Raw genomic sequence first — 23633 nt, 5'->3', positions numbered from 1 at the left:
ATAATGTTGGTTTCATCTTTTGGACAAAACCTACCCGAAATTTTGTAAAATTGTGTTTCTAAATGTTTAAACAAATTCGCTTGAGATTTATGTACCATTTAGCTACTTGATAAAAATTAATTATCAATTCAAAAAAATATTTTTTATGATTACATTATATTGTCTTTAAATAAATATATTATTTTTTAAAAGTTATTAATGTATATATTTTCATAGTTTTATAAAAGAACCAAACAAATTGTTTTAATTTGACTTTTAATTTTAAGCTAGATGTTGAATAAAAATTGTGCGATCAAGTTTGAAAAAATGAGCGATTTTTCTTGAGAAAAATATATTTAGGTGATAAACGACACTTACATTTTTGGTGTAGAGTTCTATAAATTATTTTAGCGATTTTAACACTTAACTTGACATTATATAACTGATAATATATAAGATTTTTATTGTTCTCGACCATGATAAACCAAAAGTAAGTTATTATACTTTTATTTTTATTTTTAAAACTTGCTCTGCCATGTTAAGGGTTAATGTTTAGGCGTGTACTAAAATGCATTATTTTTATCTCAGCAGTAAAATATTTACCTTTAAATTAATTTATAAGATAAGACTTGTACGCATTTAATAATCATAAGTCTTGGTTACTTTCATGCGTACTGGCGAGTAACACGTAGAGTTGTTTACGTCTTCAGGTGGTAAATTCAATGCTTCTTCTGGTTTATCTAAAAAAAAAAAACAGAAACACAATTTTATTGGCATAACAAAATGTATAATATTAGGTAATCATTATCATAATCATGTAGTTAAATGGACTTTGAAAGCCCTACACTGCCATCATGAGATGGTTTCTAGACAAATTAGCTATCCGGGATGGGTTGTCAGTCCATAGCCGGAGAGGAGGATGGAGACTCCTTTTAGCCAGGTGATTTCTCGCCTGGCAAACAAAGCGCTTGTAAGTTTTGATCAGGGGACAGTAAGCGCCAAACCCACTGACACCTTGAGCACTCCTCTTCCTTCTCCTTAGTTATAAAATCATATATAAAATTGGATTTTAAGTAGTCTTTGAGTAAAAAATATAAAAGCTTAATAGGTGTAAGTTGTATGTTTTTGTATTTGGCTACTGATAAAACGGTTTTATTAGTTTTGATAAAAAAAAAAAAAAAAATGTATATATAATAAGTAGAAAACTAAAAATGTAAGATACTGAATAAATACCAACAAGATATTTTGGGATATTTATTTCAACTAACAGTATTTAAATAAGTGTTTAATATTTTTTTTTTTTACACAATACAATTATTAAATCAAAAATCATTAGTTAAATGCTCTAAGAACTCAAAATCCATCTATCCAAAGTGTATACAAATTTGTCAGCATATTCTTGTTCAATGTACATTTAAAGTAATTTCAATTTGTCAATCTGAAATAATTACCGTAAGATATGATAAACGTATTATTGTACTTGGGCCGGCAACAATCAAACAATAAACATTTGGACCAGAAACAGCAAATCACAAACATTATACCGAGTACGATACAACCTGAGATCACAGCAATTGCAACCAACATGAGCCAATCCACCTCGGGTTCTTGCATGTTGATTGTGCTATAAAAATAGAATAAAAAAAATTATATTTATAAAACAAATTTTAATACTTCAGAAATTTATATTAATAATGCAATTATAGAAAGAAAAAAAATTGTATTCTTCATTCTTGATTACGATGTTATGCATTACTTTAAGATAGGTTCTACGAATGAATAAAAAACACAATAGTAATTACTCAAACTAATGTTGTAACATCAGTGTTAAGTCGTGTTACGCAGTAACACTGTTTAACAGTAGGTACTTCCATTTATCTTTCCCAATTAATTTTTCCTAATAAAATATTTAGATAATATACTTACGTTTATTAAGTCAATATAATAACTGCTGTTATTATTGTTAAAACAATAGTTTTGAAAAGTAGGTGGAACAGAAATTTTTAACAGAATACTCTTGCTGATGTTGAGTAATTTGATAAAGTTTTTCCTGTAAATAAAAAAGAATATGATTAAGAATTATTATAAATTTAAACATAAGTCATTGTTAGTTATAACAAGATATCTTGTGTAAGGTAATATGTAAACAGAAGGATACAAATGTTAAGTGTAATTTAAAACGTTGTATACATTTAACAATATTGTTTAACCACAATTAAGTACAAAATGTATAGGTAATTGGAACCTCCAACCATAAAAATATCAAAACAAAAAGAGAAACAAATATCTAACTCAGTGTTTTTTAATAACACTATCATCGTTACATTGTTTTATTCTGTCTAATTTCATATCACTATTGTGCAAGCGTGATATGCACTGTTGGATCTACTTTCTACATAATTGTAACAGCTATACTGCAGCTGTAGGTGGGTACTTTCTATATTATGAATCATAATATTATGACAGATATGGCAATTGTTTATTATTTGAACTAAAAAACAAACACTGACGAAAAAATAATGTTTTATTCAAAGAAAAAATGTATTTAATATAAAATCTATGTAATAGATTTAATTTAATTTGTTTACATTAAATATATTAAAGTTTGATTCAGAGCCGAGACGGTTATATTTTACAATAATGATTTTTTATTTATTAATTTTAAAATAAGTAAATAAGTCCTCTCCCATCTCCAAATACTCTATGTCCCTACAAGACCTACTGGTTTTTATTATAGTAATAATTATTGTCAGGTATGTTTCTTAACATTTGATTTATAGTAGAGTAAAATTATATTTAATTTTATTGTGTTTAATTAAGGGAATGTTATGTACAGTTAAATGACTGCAAATATATTTAATAGAATTCGAAGAATTCGAGGCAACAGTAGGTTTAAAACAAGGAAGTAGGAAGGTTCAAGAAACAGCGAATGGTGTTAATTTCAATGGAAAAGTGCATACATTACTAGCCTACGCTGATGATGTAGTGATACTTGGGTCAAATGAAGAGGACGTGAAAAACACTACGAGGGAGCTGATAACCAGAGCGCTGAATATGGGGTTGGTAATAAATGAAGGGAAAACTAAATATATGGTAGTTACGAGAGGTAATCAATTAGACCAAAATAGAAGTCTGGAGATAGAAAATTATTGTTTTGAAAAAGTAGAAAGCTTTAAATATCTGGGAGTTGATATAAATAGCCACAATAATTACCACGAGGAAATAAAACTAAGAATAAAAGCTGGAAACAGGTGTTATTTCGCGCTACAGAAAACCTTTAGATCTAAGATATTATCAAAAAAATAAAAAATGTGATTATATAAGGTTTTAGTAAGACCAGTAATTCTATACGCATGCGAAACATGGCCAACGTCAAAAGAGGATGAAAGAAAACTGGCAGTTCTAGAAAGAAAATTCCTACGGCGCATTTTTGGTCTTAAAAAAAATGATCAAACAGGTGAATATGAAATAAGATCCAATAAGGAAATTAAAGACCTGTGGGTAGAAGAAGACATTATACAAGCACTCAAAGGAAGAAAAATGAGCTGGCTTGGACACGTATGGAGGTCCAGTGGCATAATGAAGGATGTGCTTAATTGGAAACCAGAAGGCAAGAGACCACTGGGCAGACCAAAGAAAAGGTGGATAGACGAGCCCAACCAGAATTTTCAGATACTAGGGGTTGATAACCCGGAGGAACTGGCAAACGATAGAGAGGAATGGAGAAGGCTATGTGGAGCAGTGATGGGCCTTAATGGCCTGTAAAAGCTGAAGAAGAAGAAGAAATATACTTAATAACGTATTGCCTTACAGCACAAACAGTACGGTGATGGCGACATGACAAAATTTGAAAACTTGATAGTATTATTTAAATTATTAGATACAATTTGATGCAGAGTATACACATTACAAGAAACGGAAAATAAAATTATAGTTGACAAATTTTAACTAGTTAATTAAAATAAGGGAACAATTTTGACGATTATTAGGGCCACACTGTATATATTTTATGTTTTAATAATTGCCTATGCAATACAATATACTAGTTGTAAAAGAACTAACTGAACTGAACTAAGTGATAGGAGGAAAAAACTATGATGATTTGTTGCCTCATTAATTAGGTGGGACTACTATGGGACAATTTCTCGAGTCGAGAACAAGATTAATTGCACGTCACTTGATATAATATATATATATATATATATATATATTTTTTTTTTAACAATGACTCGTTATTAAAAATACAATATTTTTTCGTTACACATCATATTATTAAGTGAAGTTTGATCAACTTACTCGTTTTGCAAACTACGGATTCCATATTGGACGCGTTTAAACGATTACTACTAATCATATTATAACAAAATGGTATCAAAACTAGGAAGATACCTAGAGCGACAGGCCACTAGCTACACAACAAACAAAGACAAACGGAGTCCCGACCGACACTGACTTTCGCCGCCTTCTCCTTACGGTTCCGTACAGATTATTTACATGCAAGCGCCCACGCGCTAGACCGCAGTTTTATAATCTGTTGATGTTAGAATAATTAAAAACAATAACATTAGACACTTGTTATCAAAACCACCGCCGCCACTGCCAGTAATCACTAGAACAAGTAATGGCCTTTTGATAACGTAGCGGCAGCCGCGGCAGTGTTTGGGGCAGTTCTTCCAAAAAATGATAAGAGATAAGAGTTCTTCCAAAAGATAACACAATTTTTATTTTATCAGCGTGACCAACCCAGAAACACCAAAATATAAAATCACATTCTATCAGCCTGCCAATTCTATCAGAATAAAAGTAACTAAAATATAACTAACGTTTATCAGAGTTAACTGTTATCTCTAGAACCAAACGGCAATAATTCAAATGACAAAAAAAAAACAACCGTGTTAAAATATATTATATTTTACGAGTGTGAAGTTAGCCATAAACGAGCCAGCAATATTTGATAACAGAAAGTGTCATGGCGTTGGTGTATGTTGTGTTGCCAATACACTTATTATTCTAAGGGGCAGTCCATATATCCCCATACACCGACGATTATTATTATACGATATCGACTTAATTAATTAAAATATATTATAATTATCGACAAAACAGTAAGAGTATATTATTTAACTTAAAAAAATGGCACTTGGGGTTTGGCGGCCGCCGAACCCAACCCAGCAATAAAAAAGCGACCGACCGCCGACCGAAACCGGCGGCAGTTATGTCAACTTTTGACAACGTTCCGGAAGAGGTCCCATCAATTAGATTATACCAATCGAAAGCTTACTAAAATGTCTAAGAATTCGTTTCTATGAAAAAAGTTGGCATCGGGGGTCTTGCGGCCACCAGAAGCCGCCGAACCCAATCCAGCAATAAAAAAGCGGCCGACCGCCAACCGAAACCGGCGGCAGTTATGTCAATTTTTGACAATGTTCCGGAAGAGGTCCCCTCAATTTGATTATACCAACCGAAAGCTTACTTAAATGTCTATAAACTCGTTTCTATGAAAAAAGTTGGCACCGGGTATTCCTTTTTTTCTATTTTTTCTTATTTTTCAATTTTTTCAAATTTTCAATTTTTCTAGTTTTTCTAGATTTCAAGTTTTTCTAGTTTTTCTAGTTTTTCTAGTTTTTCTAGGTTTTTCAGGTTTTTCTTATTTTTCAATTTTTTCTAGTTTTTCTAGATTTCTAGTTTTTCTAGTTTTTTAGGTTTTTCATAATTTTTCAATTTTTCAATTTTTTCTTATTTTTCTAGATTTCTAGTTTTTCTAGTTTTTCTAGTTTTTCTAGTTTTTTCTTTTTTTCATTTTTCATTTTTCTAGTTTTTTAGATTTCTAGTTTTTCAGGTTTTTCTAGTTTTTCTAGTTTTTTAGGTTTTTTCTAGTTTTTCTAGTTTTTTAGGTTTTTCTTATTTTTTATTTTTTCAATTTTCAATTTTTTCAATTTTTCAATTTTTTCTAGTTTTTTTAGATTTCTAGTTTTTTTAGTTTTTTCAGGTTTGTCTTATTTTTTATTTTTCAAATTTTTCAATTTTTCTATTTTTTCTAGTTTTTCAGGTTTTTCTTATTTTTCAATTCTTCTAGTTTTTTTAGATTTCTAGTTTTTCTAGTTTTAAAAATGCATAAAGAAATCTGAACTTATTTATGATAATTGTTAATATGTAAATTTAAATTTAGATTCATGAAAACATAATTTTGCGAAATGAATCACGCCAAAACTGGTGGATATGGTACATATCCACCACTTAGTTTGTTTTGGCAAAATTCAATGGAAATGGTATATTTTAAAATAATATATTTATATAGGTAGTCAATAATATTATTTATTTTAAATAACAAACTAATATTTTTTTTTTTAATAATTAATTATTTCCTGAAAAATTAAATATTCCATACATAGTTTTTTCGTGACTGTAAATTTGTTACAATATGATTTGTATTATATTGAAAAATTATAAAACTATAATAATAAATTTAACAGTCATTAAAAAAAACCAGTAGACATAACTGCCGCCGGTTTCGGTCGGCGGTCGGCCGTTTTTTTATTGCTGGGTTGGGTTCGGCGGCTTCTGGTGGCCGCAAGACCCCCGATGCCAACTTTTTTCATAGAGACGAATTTTTAGACATTTTAGTAAGCTTTTGATTTGTATAATCAAATTGAGGGGACCTCTTCCGGAACATTGTCAAAAATTGACATAACTGCCGCCAGTTTCGGTCGGCGTTCGGCCGCTTTTTTATTGCTGGGTTGGGTTCGGCGGCCGCAAAATCCCAAGTGCCATTTTTTTAAGTTAAATAATATACTCTTACTGTTTTGTCGATAATTAGAATATATTTTAATTAATTAGGTCGATATCGTATAATAATAATCGTCGGTGTACGTGGATATATGGACTGCCCCTTAGAATATTTAGTGTATTGGCAACACAACATACACCAACGCTATGGCACTTTCTGTTATCAAATATTGCTGGCTCGTTTATGGTTTAACTTCACACTCGTTAGCCTTTACTGTGCACAGCCCTTCTACTTGATATTAAATAATAATAGTAAATCACCGAACCGAATTGGTGTCTGACTTTTGTAATTTAATGTGAACGTTTAAGTGTAAAACAATAATTTTCATTGATTTTAGTTAATTATAGATTTTGATTTAATATTGTTTGTAATGAGTAGACATTAGGTAGGTACATTATATTATGTGCTTGTGGTAACTCGGTAAATATGTTTTTCTAGATAAAAGATAAAGATTCTCTGGACGCGTTTTAAAATTTTCTAGTTTCCGACATAAAAAATGGATTATAGAGTTTTCTACGTTTCTGATCCACAGTTACTTTTCGAGTGTAATAAAATACCAAACTTGAAAAATCGAGTAAAAAACTATTTATAGTGTAATAATATCTCTGAACATGAAGTTGTATATTTTGTTTTATTTCAGCCATATTTAGTCGATGATCTTATCCGAGCATATTGTCTGTGCGATCATATGAATGTAGAAAAAGTAAAACCGCTGTTATACGAAGAACTTACCCAGTTTCATTCGAGCTCGTATGTAGATTTTTTAAAGCGGGTGAATGACAACGACGATTCCACTTTGGAAGCAGAAAATGAATTTGGATTAGGTTGGACAATTTATAAGTATAATATAATTAATAATGTACCTAACGTATAATTGTTATGGTAAAAATGGTAACATTTTTATATGGTATTATTTGGTTGTGTTTTTATTGAAAAACTGAAATGTGTTGAAAGTGTTAGTTTGATCAACAGATTTAACGATGCTGTTATTAGATAGTTAACGTTTTTGTATAGTCACGACAGTGGAATGGTAATTATCGCTCTGAAGATAGACCCCGCAATAAATCCAAAATTTCAGTTAACCAATGACAACATAGATAGATACGATAATAATGAAACTAATAGTTCAATCACAAAGTTTTAACACAATCATAAGTGCAATGAGTATTTGATTCTATAGTAAGACAACGTTAGGGAGAAGACTGGTCCAGAGACCAAACTTCGTAAGCTTGCTGCTCAATGGCTAACAAAAGAGCACCATCACTACCCGACAATGCACAATTATAACAAGCTTACGTGGTGGAACCTGCGTGACTGGTCATCTTCTTAACTTGGTCGCACTATAAGATCTACAACCCTTATTTTATTTGTAATGTATAGAAATGAATATTTATGTTGTTATATTAGTTAAACAATTGCTGTTTGTTTCTCCTAAAAAAATATTATAAGTATATGCAGATCCCTTTTGACAAATTAATATTTATTTATACTAATGGTTTTAAATTAATATGTGTTCATGTTCACAAAATAGTTGATAACTATAAATACTGGGTAATAATAATGGGTGATTGTTTTAGGTTATGACTGTCCAATACTGAAAGACATTTGGAAATTTGTTACATATATTTCTGGCGCCTCGGTTACAGCAGCAAAAGCATTGACAACGATGAAATATAACTATGCGATAAATTGGTGTGGCGGATGGCATCATGCACTCAGGTTAGATCTTTTTAAAATATATTATATCTAAAATGTTTAAATTCATACTAATCATATACAGTATATAATAACAGTAGTATAATATACCTTCTACGTTTATGGATTTATGAAACCATTTTTAAATCATGATCACTATTAATTCGATATTGTTATTTTCAAGGGATTCAGCTGAAGGATTTTGCTATGTAAATGATATAGTACTGGCAATAGAGACATTAAGAAAATGTTTTGGCAGAATACTTTATATTGATCTTGATGTACACCATGGTAATAAAATATATAGTATTTTATATAATACCCCTATTTTTTTATAAACTGATTTCAATTTTCATTTATATCTATAAAAATGCATTAACTTGAATTACCTGAAATTGTTAAAAAATAATTTATTTATATGATGTACATTATGTAAACCTAATCATGGCACATTTCATGAAATTTGTTAACCCTCAAATGTTTGTTTTGTTATATATTAGGAAACGGAGTCGAATATGCATACATGACTACTGACCGTGTTCTCACATTGTCGTTCCATCAGTTTGAACCTGGTTTTTATCCTACAAGTGGTTCGTTTCAAGACATTGGTACAGATAAAGGAAAATATTACTCAGTGAACGTACCACTAAAAGAAGGAATAACTGACGATATTTACATATCTATTTTTAAAAAGTATATATTTTAATATAGAACCTAATACCTATATAAGCAGTTGTATATTATTCACATTAATTAAAAATAACCACCTAGTGACTAAAAAACTGTAAAAAGCCATTACAAAGTGTCTTTTTAATTTTTTATGATCCTTATGTTTTCCTTAGCTCTTTATCTAAAGATGTGTCCCCCTGCAACTCATTTTTGAAGTCTTTTGTTGTACCTAATATTATACAAAACTTTTTAAAATAATTTACATTTTTTTTTTCAGAATCAGCACTGTTGTCAACAATTCATACAATCCAAAATGTATCGTAGTCCAGTGTGGAGCCGATGGATTAGTCAGTGACCCGATTGGTGGATTTAATTTGACTACAAGAGCATTTGCCGAATGCATCAGAACAGTTATGAAATGGCAGAAGCCCATATTATTCCTTGGGGGTGGTAAATACTTTTGATTCTTATTTGTAATTATTCTTGTAAATATTACTAAGAACTGTTGTACAAGAATAACAATATTTTTATTTTACTAGGTGGCTACAACGTAGCAAATGTAGCCCGATGTTGGACATATTTAACTGCTGTTATTATCGGACAAGAAGACGCTCTATCGTCTGATATTCCAGACCATGAAGTGAGCGTTACCATATATTAATTTGTTATGATGTATTTTATTAGTGTTACTTTCTATATTTTTTTGGATAAATCTGTTCTTAGTTGATAAAAATCAGTTGGTGAAAACAGTTCACCAAAGTAGTAATAGTTTGTATTTATTTTTTTTAGTATTTTTTGTCGTATGGACCGGATTTCACTTTGGACATAAATCCCGGAAACAGAAAAGACTACAATAATTCTATGTGTCTAACCGAAACGCTAAACATTATAGAAAGTAAATAGTTATATTATCAACTAAAGTAGAGAGTTTTTTGTTCAGCTCATTTTGATATTTAATATAATTAAATTTGTGGTATAATTTACAGGTAACATGAAAATAGTAAAAGATAAAATACAAACAAATCAGTCGTGTTGAATACCACTACTTATGTAATTCATAAATTAGATTAAAATTATACCAGGAATGTAAATATTAATATGTGTATATTAATATTGAATATCTTATTTGTTAAAATGTTTCAACCCTAAAAACGCTTTCGAATAACCATGCAAAATCATTTTGAATACATACTCTATATTTATGTGCATACTCTACATCGATTCTAGTAAAATTTGTACTAATTTTTTGATGTGTGAAAAATGTTAATAACATTATTTTTACTTATTTGTTCGTATTGCTTGATTAATCTAATATTTACAGAATTGTCAAGTACAAAACACTATTTAACAAATCTATAAATGTTATTTTATATTGTAATAAAAATACATAATTTAATTTACATATTTATAAGATACCTAAAATTATTTTCGGGGGAGTTGGAATCATTTTGCAATTCATTCCAAACTTCTATTGATTACCTATACTTAATTGTATTTATCTAAAGATTTGACTTTAAATATAATTTTATTTTATAGAATTGTATAAGAATATAATAATACAAATGTTTTATGAAAAATTGAGTTTATCTCGGAATATTGTGCTACAACCAATTCTTATAGATGGAAAAAATTGGGGGGGGAGAACGTGGTATCGACCAGGTTGTACCAATATCAAAAATAGTGAATAACTTAAGTCCAAATCAACATTTTGGAACTTATAGCACATTATTAAATTCTTCTTTTGGTTTACGATGGTAAAATAAATATTAGCCGGCCAAAATATTTAAAATCTTAGTTTTTGTTGTTAGTAAACAATCACGCGTGCCACATTTTTTTTTATCTAAAATTATATTAATTTTTAAATTTTGATTTAATATTACCTAAATATTGTACTATGTCATTAAAAATTATGCGATCATCAACATGGTTGTCAAAGTTACTCTTAGTCACCAATGTAAGTATTTGCACTTGCTTCTACATAAGTCTATAGACGATACGTACATCATAGTTGGCATAAAAACCCAAACCCTAAAAAAAATACATCTTGTATTTTTTGTTCAAGTATAGCAAATGTTTGGTAATAACCAAGAAGTAAAGGTTTTTTAAGATTTATAAAAAATCCGGTTAATTCTAGCTCTGGTTCTCGGTAGGTATGTTATGTATCATAGTACCATCCTGTTGAAAATGTTTTATAAATAAGTAATTGGAAAAATTACAAAAACCTTTGCTATTTGCTATAAAAAAAAAAGAAACCTTTTCTAGCACATGATATCGAAATATTTGATCTAATTACATCGGTTATAGTGTGTGCTATTCTATTCAGTCATCTTTCAGTAGCTGTCCGCCCAAACATATTCCGAAATTGGCGAACAAGTTGATGTATAACAAATACACAAAACGACCCCTGATAAAAAAGACGTCGAGTCTTACAAACAGGAGTAGGAAGTCAGGCGTCGGCGGTAACAAGCAAGCGCAGATTGGTACCGTGAATAATTGTCAGAAAGGTGCTGTGAATCCTAAACTAAAGTGAGTTTTCATGATCGTGTACGACGAGAATCGTAAACAGCGGGTTCGACGAGTCTAATAACTCTCTACTTTGATATCCCCAGGGAGCGGAAAAACAAAGGTAAAGTCGTAGACAACAAACAGCAGCATCGGCGGTCGTGCCAAGACAAATGGGAAAACTCAAGGCCGGAAAGGAAAAATTTGGCCAACACTAAGCGGATCAAAGCCAAATCGTTAAAACACGGCGGCGATAACGAAAATAAGCATCCACGGTAAGACATTGTCGATGATCTATTTGAAAAATATGTTCAATGAACGTGTTATGCTATAAATATTTTATGGAAGCTCCAGTTCAAACTTTAAGTTGTCAAGTTCTATTTGTTTTTTTGGCATTCTAGACAACAAATTTCAGAGGGTAAATCACTATTCAAAATATACACCAAATCATATAAAAAGTCTAAAAATTACTAGAGTTTTCTAAAGATAAAATTGTGTAAACATATTACCGGCGGTGGTTTACCCTCTGACAAATAACAAATTAGATAGGTATCCCGAAAGTAGATTAAGTGAATATGAATTAGAAATGTTAAACGTATACCTAGTGTTTTATGCGATTATGTTTTTCCGTTGACTTTTAGTATTGACGTATTCATTTTTAAATAAGTATAGTTATATTTATTTTTTCGCGTAGGAAAACCTTCCATCTGAACGATCACGACTATAAAAGCAACGTCGACGACAAAGATAAATCGGATGTAACACAACAAATTCCGGCCAACGATTACATCGATTCGGCGACATTGTCGACCAAATTGATAGATCAGATGTATATAAATCAGAATAGATTTAAAGATAATTACGTTAAAACGAAAAAACACAAGAATCATAAAGGGATATACATGTAAGTAAAAAACAAAAGAAAAAATCAAGTGTACCCGATACCCGACCGATGAAATGATTCATTAATAGTCATCAGCCTTTAACGAATCATTTCATTAGCTATAGTAGTCGGTTAAAATACACAACCATTTAATTGACTTCGTTATAATTACTAAAAGAGGGGCATGATATGGCGCTGTAGACACTTCAGCTGTCATCCTCAGATAGGTACCCAAAATTTTTAGCGGAGACCTATGCCATGATCCCATCACACGTGTTTCACATTTACACACTCCTAACCAAATCCAAAAACCAAACAACAGCTAATGGCTAAAGTTGCCGAAGCTTAAAAAAAAAGAATTCGTTAACATTTCTTAAAAATTATTTTCCAATTTATTTGGAAGAAATACGTGTACCTACACATGTTCTAACATTTCCTTCAAATTCTGCTAGTATAACGTACACTTGGCAAATACACCGGAACATTTTAATTTACCATCCATAAACTAGGTATATATTTTTAAACGATCGAACGAATAAAACGAAGAATATTGATTACGTAACACTTATCCTCGACCGTACAAAGTGTCTGCATTTTGCATTTCAAACAATAGGCCGTACAAAGTGACCGTTTACTAGAAACAAGATTGTTATTTACACATATGCAAAAAATACTCATCAGAACCACTGCTTGGCATTTTCTTCTCGTAAGCGGGATTTGAATTCTTAGTGTTTTACTCTTTACATTTTTTGTTGTCATTTAGCAGAACACTCTAGAACAAGTCATATATTTATCAAACATTTTTATAATTTTCCTTTTTTTAAATATTATGCATGATTAATAAAATATAATTGTATCTCAAACACGATGAATAATTTATCGATCGACGAATCGAATTGTGTTGATATACACAAAGCTTGTGAGATGTAAAATTCTCGTATAGCTCGTAGGCCACCTGCTAGGCAAGTAGACAACATAACAATTAGTTTATATTATATGACACTATATCCGTTTATATCGATCAGGTGGTCTCCATATGCGAAAAGCAAGAAGTACGTGTTGAAGCACCCCGCCACGGGCGTTATCATTTTAAACCCTGAACCGGCAAACGCACAAGAAAACGAACACGCCGATGAAGTAGATTCGAACTACTTAAGGTATAATTTTGTATTTAAGTGTTAAATGTACATATAAATATCAACATGCAAGTCAAAATTTTAAAAATATCAATAGTGGCTCGATAAATAATTGCCCGTTGCCGAACTTACTGAGCAGTGAGCACTCTGTATAATATTTATACTATATATGTAAATGTAAAGTCGGCGGGCGGTGACAATAATCCATCAACATAGCTTGACACCCTTGATTTTTAAAACATTTTTTCACCTACCAATTTACTGTAGGTACAACATAAATACCGCGTAGCGATTGTACTACCACACATCTACCGTTCTCACATCTAAACATCAACAAATTTAGGATTATATTACCTTACGATAATTACTGCATAAGTCATTTGGCAGCGCTTGTCTATAGTGTAATCGTGTGTATTTAAACTGTAATGGAATGAAATTGACGGTACCTATTGTTGCTTTTTAACGGGGTATTTTAGAAACAACAATGATGACCGGACTTGGGTATCGGACGTTTACAAGAGAAGCACGTCACTCGCTGTCGACCGTCTGATAAAAGGACACAAGATCAGGCATTTGTCTCCAAGTGAACGAAAACGCCCCGTATTTGTAGTTCAGAAACCTGTGTTTAAGATCTACAAGAAACCGACGAAAACTAACCACGCAATTTCATCGCTGTTTTTGGGTGAAAAAAACAAAAGTGCTAGTAAACGTTTTCTGAGCATAATGGAATATAGGAAAAAGTAAAAAATGAGTACTACAACTAGGTTCATACTTAAGTTGCTTTGATATAATATAGTATTATTGCTGATCACGGGAGTCTCCTATGCGACAGGGCGTCGCCGTTTTCCTCCAAAGGTCGTATTCCAATTTCTGCCTAAACTAATTGAAATATGCTACCTTTATTTGTATACTTTTTAAAGCATCCCGTATCTATATTTATTTTGTTATAACCTAAAATGACCCAATCCCTTAGTGATTCTGAATGCGATCATCCTCTCCTCTATCGGCTCAGTCCGCCGGCATTAAACTCGACAAAAAAAAATCCATAGGTTGCCCTTAAACTGCGCTTACGATATTGTTTGTGATGGCATGTAGTGGAGACAAGTGCCCGATGGCGCCTCAGTCAAAGCCCAAGGCCAATGATTCGGACAGGACGAAATTTAAGCGTACTGATAATGACTTGACGAGCAGAGTGATCGTGGTCAAAGTGTTGAATGACCCTGATGAAGAAGTAAAAATAAATAGGGAACAAGAGTGGTCGGTCCTGCCGAAAGATTTAGAAGACGAGTGGAAAGAGTCTCAGAACCTGAAAAGCCAATCAAATTTGACCGAAAACAACAGGTAGGTTAGAAGTCAGTGGATCGGATCAAGCTTGCAAATTATCCATACGTGCATTACTATAATGTAATGACGTGTCTAGTTTTAGCAATCAGATGACAGCTGACCAAAATTCCAAACCGTCGACGGAGTTAACAAATCCTACGGAGGACAAGTAAACGCAAATGTTATGATTTACATAGTTTAACCCTTTATGTGGTATCAAATCAAACCAACGGAATCGATAAACATTCCTTGTGTATACTTGTGACTTGTCTGGGCATAACTTATGGTATAACAGATGTTGGGCGAGATCAAAGAAATGGTTTTTCTAATAATTGTAGTGTAAAATGTAATAATGTAAAATTCAGTTTCCGTCAGGTTAATCCGGTATTTTATATGCATTCCCATCGCCACCGTTTAGTTTATTAGCTTTTAGAGAACGTAATCCCATACTAATCAAAATTTTCGAGGCGTTTCGTCAATAGTGTCACACTTGGGCACGTTTATAGCCTTTGTAGCTATTACGTTAGATACTAGATAATCGCTTATAGATTTATACTGCCGTACTTAATGTGCGTGGAGCTTGATTTGATGCCACTAGATTAAGTTTAGCAATCAGCTCGAATACCTTTATTTGTTACATCGCCACTTTACAGCTTTACTGTATTTTAGACGAAACGCTGAGGATAATTTTTTTAACGTGTTGTTCCCGTCTTTGCCGGCCGACCCCGCCGTTATTGAACTATTGCAGCCTCCGAGCCACGATCCAACAGTGAAAATCATCAACGATAATTACCGTTTAAAAAGCGTGCTAGAGGCTTCCGCATCCTGTCCGAATTTATCGGATCGTGCCGAACAGAGAAGACGTTTCGACATACGAAAGGCGTTTTCCAGAGGGTAAGCGTCCTGAGGGTAACGATGGCTCGTCAAATTGCGATGGCAAAGTACGTGGCTTTTATATTTTATTTTAAATACCGCATATGTTGTTCAACCGCAGTAATTTGACGTCATTATTTGCCGAACTGCAAGCTCGGGTTTTCGCCGAACCAAAAGATCAAGTCCTCGACGAATCAAAAGATTATGAGATCACCGAACCAAATGATCAAGATCTCGACCAATCGGATGGTGAAGATCTCGACACATCGTTAGCTGAACCCGCCGAAGTCCCAGAAGACATGAAAGATAAAACGAACAATACCACTACCGAGTATATAATTTTAGCGTTTATTAGCAATAAGCTCATCGAAGTATCTCGACTAAGCACAACCCTATCCCGACATATGTTCACGACATTCGTCGTCGGAGTAGTCTTTTGTTATATACCCGATACGGTATTATTAGCTTAAAATCTATGTTCGTGTATCTATATAATTAAGGTCGATAAAAATGTAATGCCGGGCCGCTAAGACCATCGTTTCGGCAAATAACAAATTGTTATTGTCACCATTACAGGGATGTCGAAGAGTCGAGTCAAAACAAATCACTACTATCGGTGGTGGTCAAGAATGATTTACCCAAAAAGACGGTTACAAACAAATTAGTAAAGATCCCGCTTAAACTCGACGAGGAAGGCCGATGGACAAAATTGTTGACCGAGCCCATGAATAACCCAAGACAAATGTCTTTAAAAAAAATACCTTCCAATATGCAAATCGACAGTATCGTTCGTGCGCCTCCATCGCCCATCAACAAAGTAGTAGTAGTCCTAAAACCAAAGGAGATTTCGAAGGCCATGCCGGGTGTTCCGTTCGCCTACTTTGCGCGAAAAAAACGATGGCATCCGACAAAAGTAGTGTACTGATATCCAACTGACCTAATCAAAACAAAAATTATAATCATACAAATCCTCATATTTTTTTATAGTAAAATAGTTGTTATAAAACACGTGGTACTTCGCAGTACGGCACGGCACTCTCAACAGAATATTAAGCATATTGAACCTACATTATTTTTATTTTTATTTAGCGATAGTTACTTTTGGTTTTGTTATCTATGAACTTTTAGTTAATTTATTTCAATACCTTTGGTCCGCCTTTGCATTGTCTTAGGAAATTTGCTATATTGTTAGGTCTGTTCGACTATTAATTGCTGCACGAAAAAGAGTAAAAATTGTAATTTTTCGGATTACCGGCGAGTCTATAACGACGGTAGAGTACTATGTTCTCCTGGTATCTTAGCGGCATACTATGAAGCGTATGCCTTACCCGTTTTACGTCCAAATCGAGTACGGTGGAGTTTGGTAGTACTACAAAAGGTCGCATTCGTTCTGACAGCGTGAACGTCGCATTAAATAAACAATATTCAAAAGTTACTTCGGGTACCAGGAGTGAATAAGCTTAGTAGTGTGCGTCGGGTCGATTCTCAAAAAGCGAGCGGGCAATGACGAAACGCCCATAAAGCCCCGGTACCAAAGGTGTATCAATCAGCTAGGTAAAATACCTACAATATCAACCCTGGAATAATAACACAAATAACCAATGCTGTACATACGTAAATAATAAATATAATATTTAAAAAGTCAGGGTCGGGGAGGCTACAGGAATTGAGGAGACCAAAAATATTATTAAGTATAACGGAAAGTTATAAAATCACTTTATAAATAAAAATAATACAAATGCAAAACGAGTAAAAACGAGTTAACAAAAGTATAAATCATTTTATAAACAATACATGTATTTATGTTTAGGATATCTTAGTATTTCTTAATATTGTATAATACACGTTAGACATCTAAAGCTGATGTATAGTTTTTAGACCTCGTCTTAAATACATACACCTAAAAATGAAATTTAATAAAATGTCCTCCCCTTTTTGAAGAAACGGCTTATAACTTTTACTGTATATCGGAAGTACATTATTTAAAATATGCTTATATATAGTATATAAACGCATATATATATTTATATTATGTACCTAATACAATCATTGAGACACTGGACACATTATAATAACCTTAATACGAATATTTCATCTAAACAGAAAACATTTTTAATTTTTGTCCTTGTAAAGAACCTTTTAAGTACGATTTCTAAATTGATGATGCGGAAACCTAATAGGAACCTTTTGTCGGTAAAGTTGATTTCCAAAAAACACCAAAACATCATAAATTTGTAGAAATTGATTTCGGGGGAAAAAAGACCTCTTGTCGGCTTTTTGCAAAGTGCAATAACATAGTAATTTCTTTAGCTACAAATTTATTATATCAGGTCTCAAATTGAATAAAGATCAAACAAGATTTAGAAAGTAGCACTAACTCAATTTTGGAAAATACTGACAAGAAGTCCCTTTTCGGTTTCAGTATTACGTGTATAGACTTGATACATGAAATATTACAGTTTGGACTCCGGTGGTGGATAAAAAGATTCAAAATTATATTATTGTAAAAACAACACCTATTTAGCTACATACCAAAACGAACAATTAAATTGTAATTTCTATTTGACTATATCTAAAGAAACAATATTTTGCACTAGACAAACAAGATTATTTTATTCCTTTTTTCATCATATTACTCATATAGACCAGTAATGAAATATAAGTAAGTTTGTAAAAATTAATCGAAAAATGCATTATTATGTACAAGATTTATTTTCTTTATTTGATCCATATATACATCTAAATATGGTGTAACAATAAAAATAATTATTTGGAACTAAAATAAATTACATGTTACAATAATATTCGGTAATGGAAGATGAAAAAAATACTTTCCTAATGTGTTAATAATAAATAAATTAACAGCAACTAGTAAGATTTTTTAACTTTTAAAAATCTAGTTTCACCACAAGCGACAAATGCAATGTTGGAAAAAAATTACATATTATACTATTTTATAATTTACATAAATTAAAAATAATATTCTAATAATAATACTACATGAATACAATACTGTTTTCATCAAACTGATATGGCAAAAATAGGTAAAACATTTTGGTTAATTCCGTTTCCAATAATTGTTTAAAAGTATCACAGTACCACATAAGTAAAATATTTAAATTATTAATACGAAAAAACAATTAAAAAATAAGATAATTATTATTTTAGTCCACGTTCGTTTAAACGTGATATTTTTTCTTTAAATCTCTATTCCCATAACACAATTTTAATTTATATAATAAAATAAAAAAACAATAAAATCTAAAAAGCCACAATAAACCTAGTACAGTAATTACTTGATATTTGTAATAATACACAAGGAATACGTTTTTGTGAATATTTTGTTGTTTCACAAACGAATAATGTGAAAAAAGTTTCCTAACTGCCTGTTTTTAATACACTGAGAATCTGATTCAAACTTTGAGTCAGTGCTTCTCTAAATTTATTGCCGTCAGTGTGTTCCCTGTAGTTGGTAATGATGGCACCGGAATATTTTTCAAGTATTGTATATCTGAAATACGATAATAGTAAATATAAATTTGAGGAATCGTTGATACAGTATCATATATACAGTGTAGTGTATACAATATCATTATCATAATGTAGCTTAACAGACACTGCCATCGTGAGATGATTTAAACAATATTAATTAAATAATTATTAATTATGAACAAAATTTTACTTATGTTTTTATGGAATACAAGATATCAATGAGTATACCTCAATTACGCAAATAAATAAAATTAATGATAATATACAAACGTACCCAATACCATAACCGTTTTTCACTACAGGTCCAAATCCTCCTAACCAAACATAGTTTGATGTAAGACTGGATGTGGATAGTATGTTATGGTTGATTGACTTGTACGCTGGATCTGTGAATAACTTGGGTATTTCCAGATTGTTCTGTTCGGCCAACAGTTTCAAAGCAAATAGATGTCGGTCAAAACCTTGCCCTGAAAATAATCAAAAAACTGTGTGTAAATATTATTTTAGGGCAAAATTAGTTCTTATTGTGTTATTTTTGTAAAAAATGATATTCTTATGGTGACAAAATAGTTTTTCATTTTCGTACCCATAGCGCCTTCCTTAACGAGCTTGCTGTGTTCAGTTGAACATTTTTTTATCATGTCCACTAGTATATCGTTGGCCGGCTTATTTTTACAGCTAACCGCTTGGCAAAAATCCTAACAAACACATTATGTTAAAATTGTCCAAGTTTCTATGCTTTTCAGTTGTGTCGAGTTATCAATACTTACTGCCGTTTCGATAGTGCACGGTCTTACAGTTTCCGTTCTTCCATGCTTGAACGCTGCCGTACTGCATGACTCATAAGACCCAACATGCTTTTTGTGTAGTTTGTAATGGCCCAGCTAAAATACATTTAAAAGGTAAGCAAATTAAAAGTAATTGAATATAAAGAACTTGCCAAATTCAAGGTTTTAACGATACTCAATAGTAACATGCCTATACTATTATACTTGTACCATTCAGCTTACCTGAAAACACAACTGCATAAGCGAATCGGCACTAATTCCGAATTTCTTGCACGTTTCTCTACCAACATCAAAAAATTCAAAATAGTTTGTGTCCATTGATTCATACGTGCATTTGAATTGGTCTTTAGTTTTTGCAATTTCACTTTTCAATTGATCGTCCAAAACAAACTCTAAAACGCAATTGAAATAATATTAATTACTTAAAAGTGATTAATATACGTTTTGTTGTATAAAGTGTAATAATGTGTATACTTCAAATACATGAAAACTATATGCGTAATCTTTATAGTTGAACATTTTTTAATAACAAAATTAAAAAAAATTAATTTTTATATTATATTTATTAGTGATAACAGAGGAGGCCGGAAGATAATAGACTTTAAGAGAGTGCACCTAGTTTTTGCACATTTAAATTGTCTGAATTTATTTCAACGGAAAAATCTCCTGGATGACATCTCGGCGAGTCTACGCTATCTTTAGAGATGTCTTGGAAATATCTCAGTACTGCCACTCCGTCACCCCACGAATGTTCAAAGTTCAGCCCAGCAGTGCCATCGCTGCAAACTATCAATGTGAAAGATTTATCAAACCACCTGTAAATAGGTTGTTGACTCAATAATAATAAAGTAAAAGTATAAATATATTAAGTTTAATAATTGACAAATCAAGAAGCATGACAAACTCAAAATTATAGAGAGCCTAATATAATAAAACATTTTACCCACTCACTTCCGTTTTAGGCATCTAAACATTTTTTTTTTTTTTTAATTTTATATTATTTACCTATTGGTGCCGTTGGAATGTAAATACTGTTTTACAATCGATATGGGTTCAGAGTTAAGACTCTCGTCGTCCAGTGCTATCATCATTAAACTATTGTCAATCGCGTTCAACGTATCTTTGTTTCCCAACATTTCAAGATGGGTTCTCAACCTGGCCCAATTATCACGTTCAGACGTTGTTAATACGCCGACTGGGTGTTCCGACGGAGGAATGTTATTTTTTAAAATATACTGTAGTTTTGACAATAGTAACTGAGGCGCTATTATGTTGCCTGGAACACAACATTACCAAATCAGAAGAGAATTACTTAATGTGAGTCTTGATAATATTAAAATGAATTAAATAATAATCATCATCATGTAGCTTAATAGGCCTTGCAGGCCCAAAGCTGAGATGATTTGTTAACCTCAAAATCAAGTAAAAATTTTAATTTAATATTAAAAAAAAAATGTCAAACCGTTGTCGTTGAAGACGTCAAATTTATAAAAATGTCCTCCCCTCATTACTACAATGTGCTTTCCAGAAGGATTTTTATGTAGAGTATCCTTTTTGATATTTGGTATCCTCGTACTGTTAAAAAGTGAACTATATTGAGACATGTCCAAAGGATAAGCCTAAAAAAAAGAAAGTTAAAATTTGATTATAGTGACCAAAAACATTACTATTTAATAAAAAACAAAAAAATTATATTTTGCCAACTAGTTATCAACCAATGTAGTATGATGTTTCACACAAGTTATAATATCTTCACTACTTCTGTACAAATAAAATACTTCTTTACCGACATTATTCTAAAAAGGATTTTTCTTTTCATGAAATAAATTAAATTTATTTTAAACACTTTACTTACATTGTACATGTATGCTCCATACCAACTAATCGATTCTGGTAAGTATTTCATGATAGTCTTGAATTGAGACGTGTCACTTTTTTTTGGATTAAGATGGAAAATTTCTGGTTCTAAAATGTTTGATTGGAGTGATTTGTAAAATCTACAATAAAATATAGTTTTAAATATTAGTAATTTTATTTTAATATTTTGTGAAATGATACTGTGAATGGTATGATTTTTAAAATGGAATAAAAAACAAAATAACAATAGGAATATCAAACATCACTTACCTCAATGACGATATTAATAAATTTGTTGAACGTAAAAGTTGACTATTGTAGGCTTCATCAGTATGTTTAAACACTAATATGGGATTGTAGTTAATTGGCAAGGGTGTTCGATCCGATAAATACATGTCAAACCAATCAGCGGTTATGTAGCTGGTGTGTTTGTTTAAATCGTTCTTTTTTTTAAGCATATTTTGAAGGTTAAGTCCCTCATTTTGTTGAAACTCTTTTACCAAGGATTCTGTATTTGCAAAATCATTAGGTGCTAACAAAGGTTTTTGGGCTCTTAGGTAACGTTGACACGTCAGGCTTAGCTCGGGTATTGGTAATCTGGGTAGAGAGCGTTGAAAATGCATTGTTGGTATGACACTTCGTTGTATAAATTGAGAATCGTCTGTAAAAAACCTGGAAACAAAGTGTCTAGTTATAGGATGCTTATGATAATTACAAATTATAAACTGTGTCGCTTATAGTACTAGACTATCAAATCAAATTACCTCTTTTGAAACCGACCATTTATTTTTAGGTAGCTTGTCTTTTGTGATATTACCTAAAAATAAAAATATTATTAGTTAAGTTTACACAATAGTTTATCATTGGTTAAAATGTAGGTAAAAATCTACGGTAAAGATGATGAAATGGATAGCATATCTACTTTTAACGCCAACAGTAATATTCATTAGTCAAAGGCTCACAACAATAGTATTATAATCGACTCAAGTATAACAAGTAATAGTATTTAACAGCTAATTAGGGCTTCTAGTTTTTGTATTATTAACATGACTATACTATGAAGAAGATACATGTAATCATCAAAAAGCCTAACAGGGATTGAAGGCCTTTTGCTGCCATCATATATGAAAAATCTATTTTCAGGACAGGTTGTCAGTTCTTTGATGTGGAGAAGGAGAGCGCTACACTCTGTCGCTTTATCCAATTGGCCATTCGTCTGACTGTTGTAACAACTAAGATTAATTAGCGTACCTAGTAAACAATTAATTGACGATTCAACTCACTTTTTTTAACACATAAGGTTCGATAAAACCTATGTTATATTTGGAAATCATTTTGTATAGTAATATTCGTAATTTGTATACACTAAAAATCTTATATTAACAAGTCAAACGTTTTTCGACGTTTATTCCGATGATTATTGAAAACAACTCGTTCGGTAACGTTTATCATTTATTTAATTTTCAGTTCACCATCAATACCGTGCTTAATAATTTTTTAATTTGAATATGTTCAAAATACGGTAATTTATTAATCATAGTCGTATCACGTCGTACAACAGGTCAATGTTTTTCAAATATCATTGTCCACTGCACTAACATAATAATATAATATTATACTATCTGTGGCCGCCGAACCGATAAGGGCAT

The 23633-nt window shown here is 31.5% G+C and overlaps 3 protein-coding genes across 6 annotated transcripts; 1 reads left to right on the top strand and 2 right to left on the bottom strand.

Annotated features, from left to right (window-relative positions):
- Positions 1–582: 582 nt before the first annotated feature.
- On the bottom strand, positions 583–4573 carry LOC126837030 (uncharacterized). The gene is made up of 4 exons (XM_050570751.1): positions 4276–4573; positions 1906–2029; positions 1431–1603; positions 583–719 (listed from the first exon to the last, which is right to left on the bottom strand). Exons 3-4 carry the CDS (start codon positions 1591–1593, stop codon positions 619–621), a joined length of 264 nt encoding a protein of 87 aa, XP_050426708.1. The 5' UTR covers positions 1594–1603; positions 1906–2029; positions 4276–4573; the 3' UTR covers positions 583–618.
- A 2402-nt stretch (positions 4574–6975) lies between these two features.
- LOC126836477 (histone deacetylase 8-like) lies at positions 6976–10438 on the top strand. Of its 3 annotated transcripts, XM_050569939.1 has the most exons (10): positions 6976–7151; positions 7248–7340; positions 7407–7590; positions 8344–8485; positions 8646–8752; positions 8962–9154; positions 9408–9580; positions 9670–9770; positions 9920–10025; positions 10117–10438. In XM_050569939.1, exons 2-10 carry the CDS (start codon positions 7263–7265, stop codon positions 10164–10166), a joined length of 1134 nt encoding a protein of 377 aa, XP_050425896.1. In that variant the 5' UTR covers positions 6976–7151; positions 7248–7262; the 3' UTR covers positions 10167–10438. The 3 variants fall into 3 exon arrangements, with proteins under 3 accessions (XP_050425896.1, XP_050425897.1, XP_050425895.1); XM_050569940.1 differs by lacking the exon at positions 7248–7340 and having other exon boundaries at positions 6977–7151; positions 10117–10436; XM_050569938.1 differs by having other exon boundaries at positions 6977–7340; positions 10117–10436.
- An 8411-nt stretch (positions 10439–18849) lies between these two features.
- Positions 18850–23598, bottom strand: LOC126836507 (carnitine O-palmitoyltransferase 2, mitochondrial). 2 transcript variants are annotated; one of them, XM_050569994.1, is made up of 13 exons: positions 23268–23598; positions 23078–23204; positions 22749–22801; positions 22255–22656; positions 21983–22124; positions 21590–21746; positions 21133–21403; positions 20743–20942; positions 20350–20519; positions 20110–20223; positions 19926–20037; positions 19614–19806; positions 18850–19358 (listed from the first exon to the last, which is right to left on the bottom strand). In XM_050569994.1, the coding sequence occupies exons 4-13, from the start codon at positions 22605–22607 to the stop codon at positions 19226–19228; spliced, it is 1845 nt and encodes a 614-aa protein (XP_050425951.1). In that variant the 5' UTR covers positions 22608–22656; positions 22749–22801; positions 23078–23204; positions 23268–23598; the 3' UTR covers positions 18850–19225. The 2 variants fall into 2 exon arrangements, with proteins under 2 accessions (XP_050425951.1, XP_050425950.1); XM_050569993.1 differs by lacking the exon at positions 23078–23204.
- Between the last annotated feature and the right edge of the window lie 35 nt (positions 23599–23633).

This window comes from Adelges cooleyi, unplaced genomic scaffold (assembly GCF_023614345.1).
Source record: "Adelges cooleyi isolate 19-005CV unplaced genomic scaffold, UGA_ACOO_1.1 ACOO_flye_CR_arks_rails_tigmint_CR_PRNA_247, whole genome shotgun sequence".
Classification (NCBI taxonomy): Eukaryota; Metazoa; Arthropoda; class Insecta; order Hemiptera; family Adelgidae; genus Adelges; species Adelges cooleyi.
This window is presented reverse-complemented; position numbering and strand designations above follow the sequence as displayed.

Excerpts from the sequence above, each read along its gene's own strand:
- LOC126837030 (XM_050570751.1), bottom strand. The coding sequence starts at position 1,593 with ATGCAAGAACCCGAGGTGGATTGGCTCATGTTGGTTGCAATTGCTGTG. Across the intron at positions 720-1,430 it reads TACGTTTATCATATCTTACG|ATAAACCAGAAGAAGCATTG; the intron begins GTAATTATTTCA and ends TTTTTTTTTTAG.
- LOC126836477 (XM_050569939.1), top strand. The coding sequence starts at position 7,263 with ATGGATTATAGAGTTTTCTACGTTTCTGATCCACAGTTACTTTTCGAG. Across the intron at positions 7,591-8,343 it reads AGAAAATGAATTTGGATTAG|GTTATGACTGTCCAATACTG; the intron begins GTTGGACAATTT and ends TGATTGTTTTAG. Across the intron at positions 8,486-8,645 it reads GGATGGCATCATGCACTCAG|GGATTCAGCTGAAGGATTTT; the intron begins GTTAGATCTTTT and ends GTTATTTTCAAG.
- LOC126836507 (XM_050569993.1), bottom strand. The coding sequence starts at position 23,318 with ATGATTTCCAAATATAACATAGGTTTTATCGAACCTTATGTGTTAAAA. Across the intron at positions 22,802-23,267 it reads AACCTTATGTGTTAAAAAAA|GTAATATCACAAAAGACAAG; the intron begins GTGAGTTGAATC and ends TTTTATTTTTAG. Across the intron at positions 22,125-22,254 it reads TTATTAATATCGTCATTGAG|ATTTTACAAATCACTCCAAT; the intron begins GTAAGTGATGTT and ends ATTTTATTGTAG.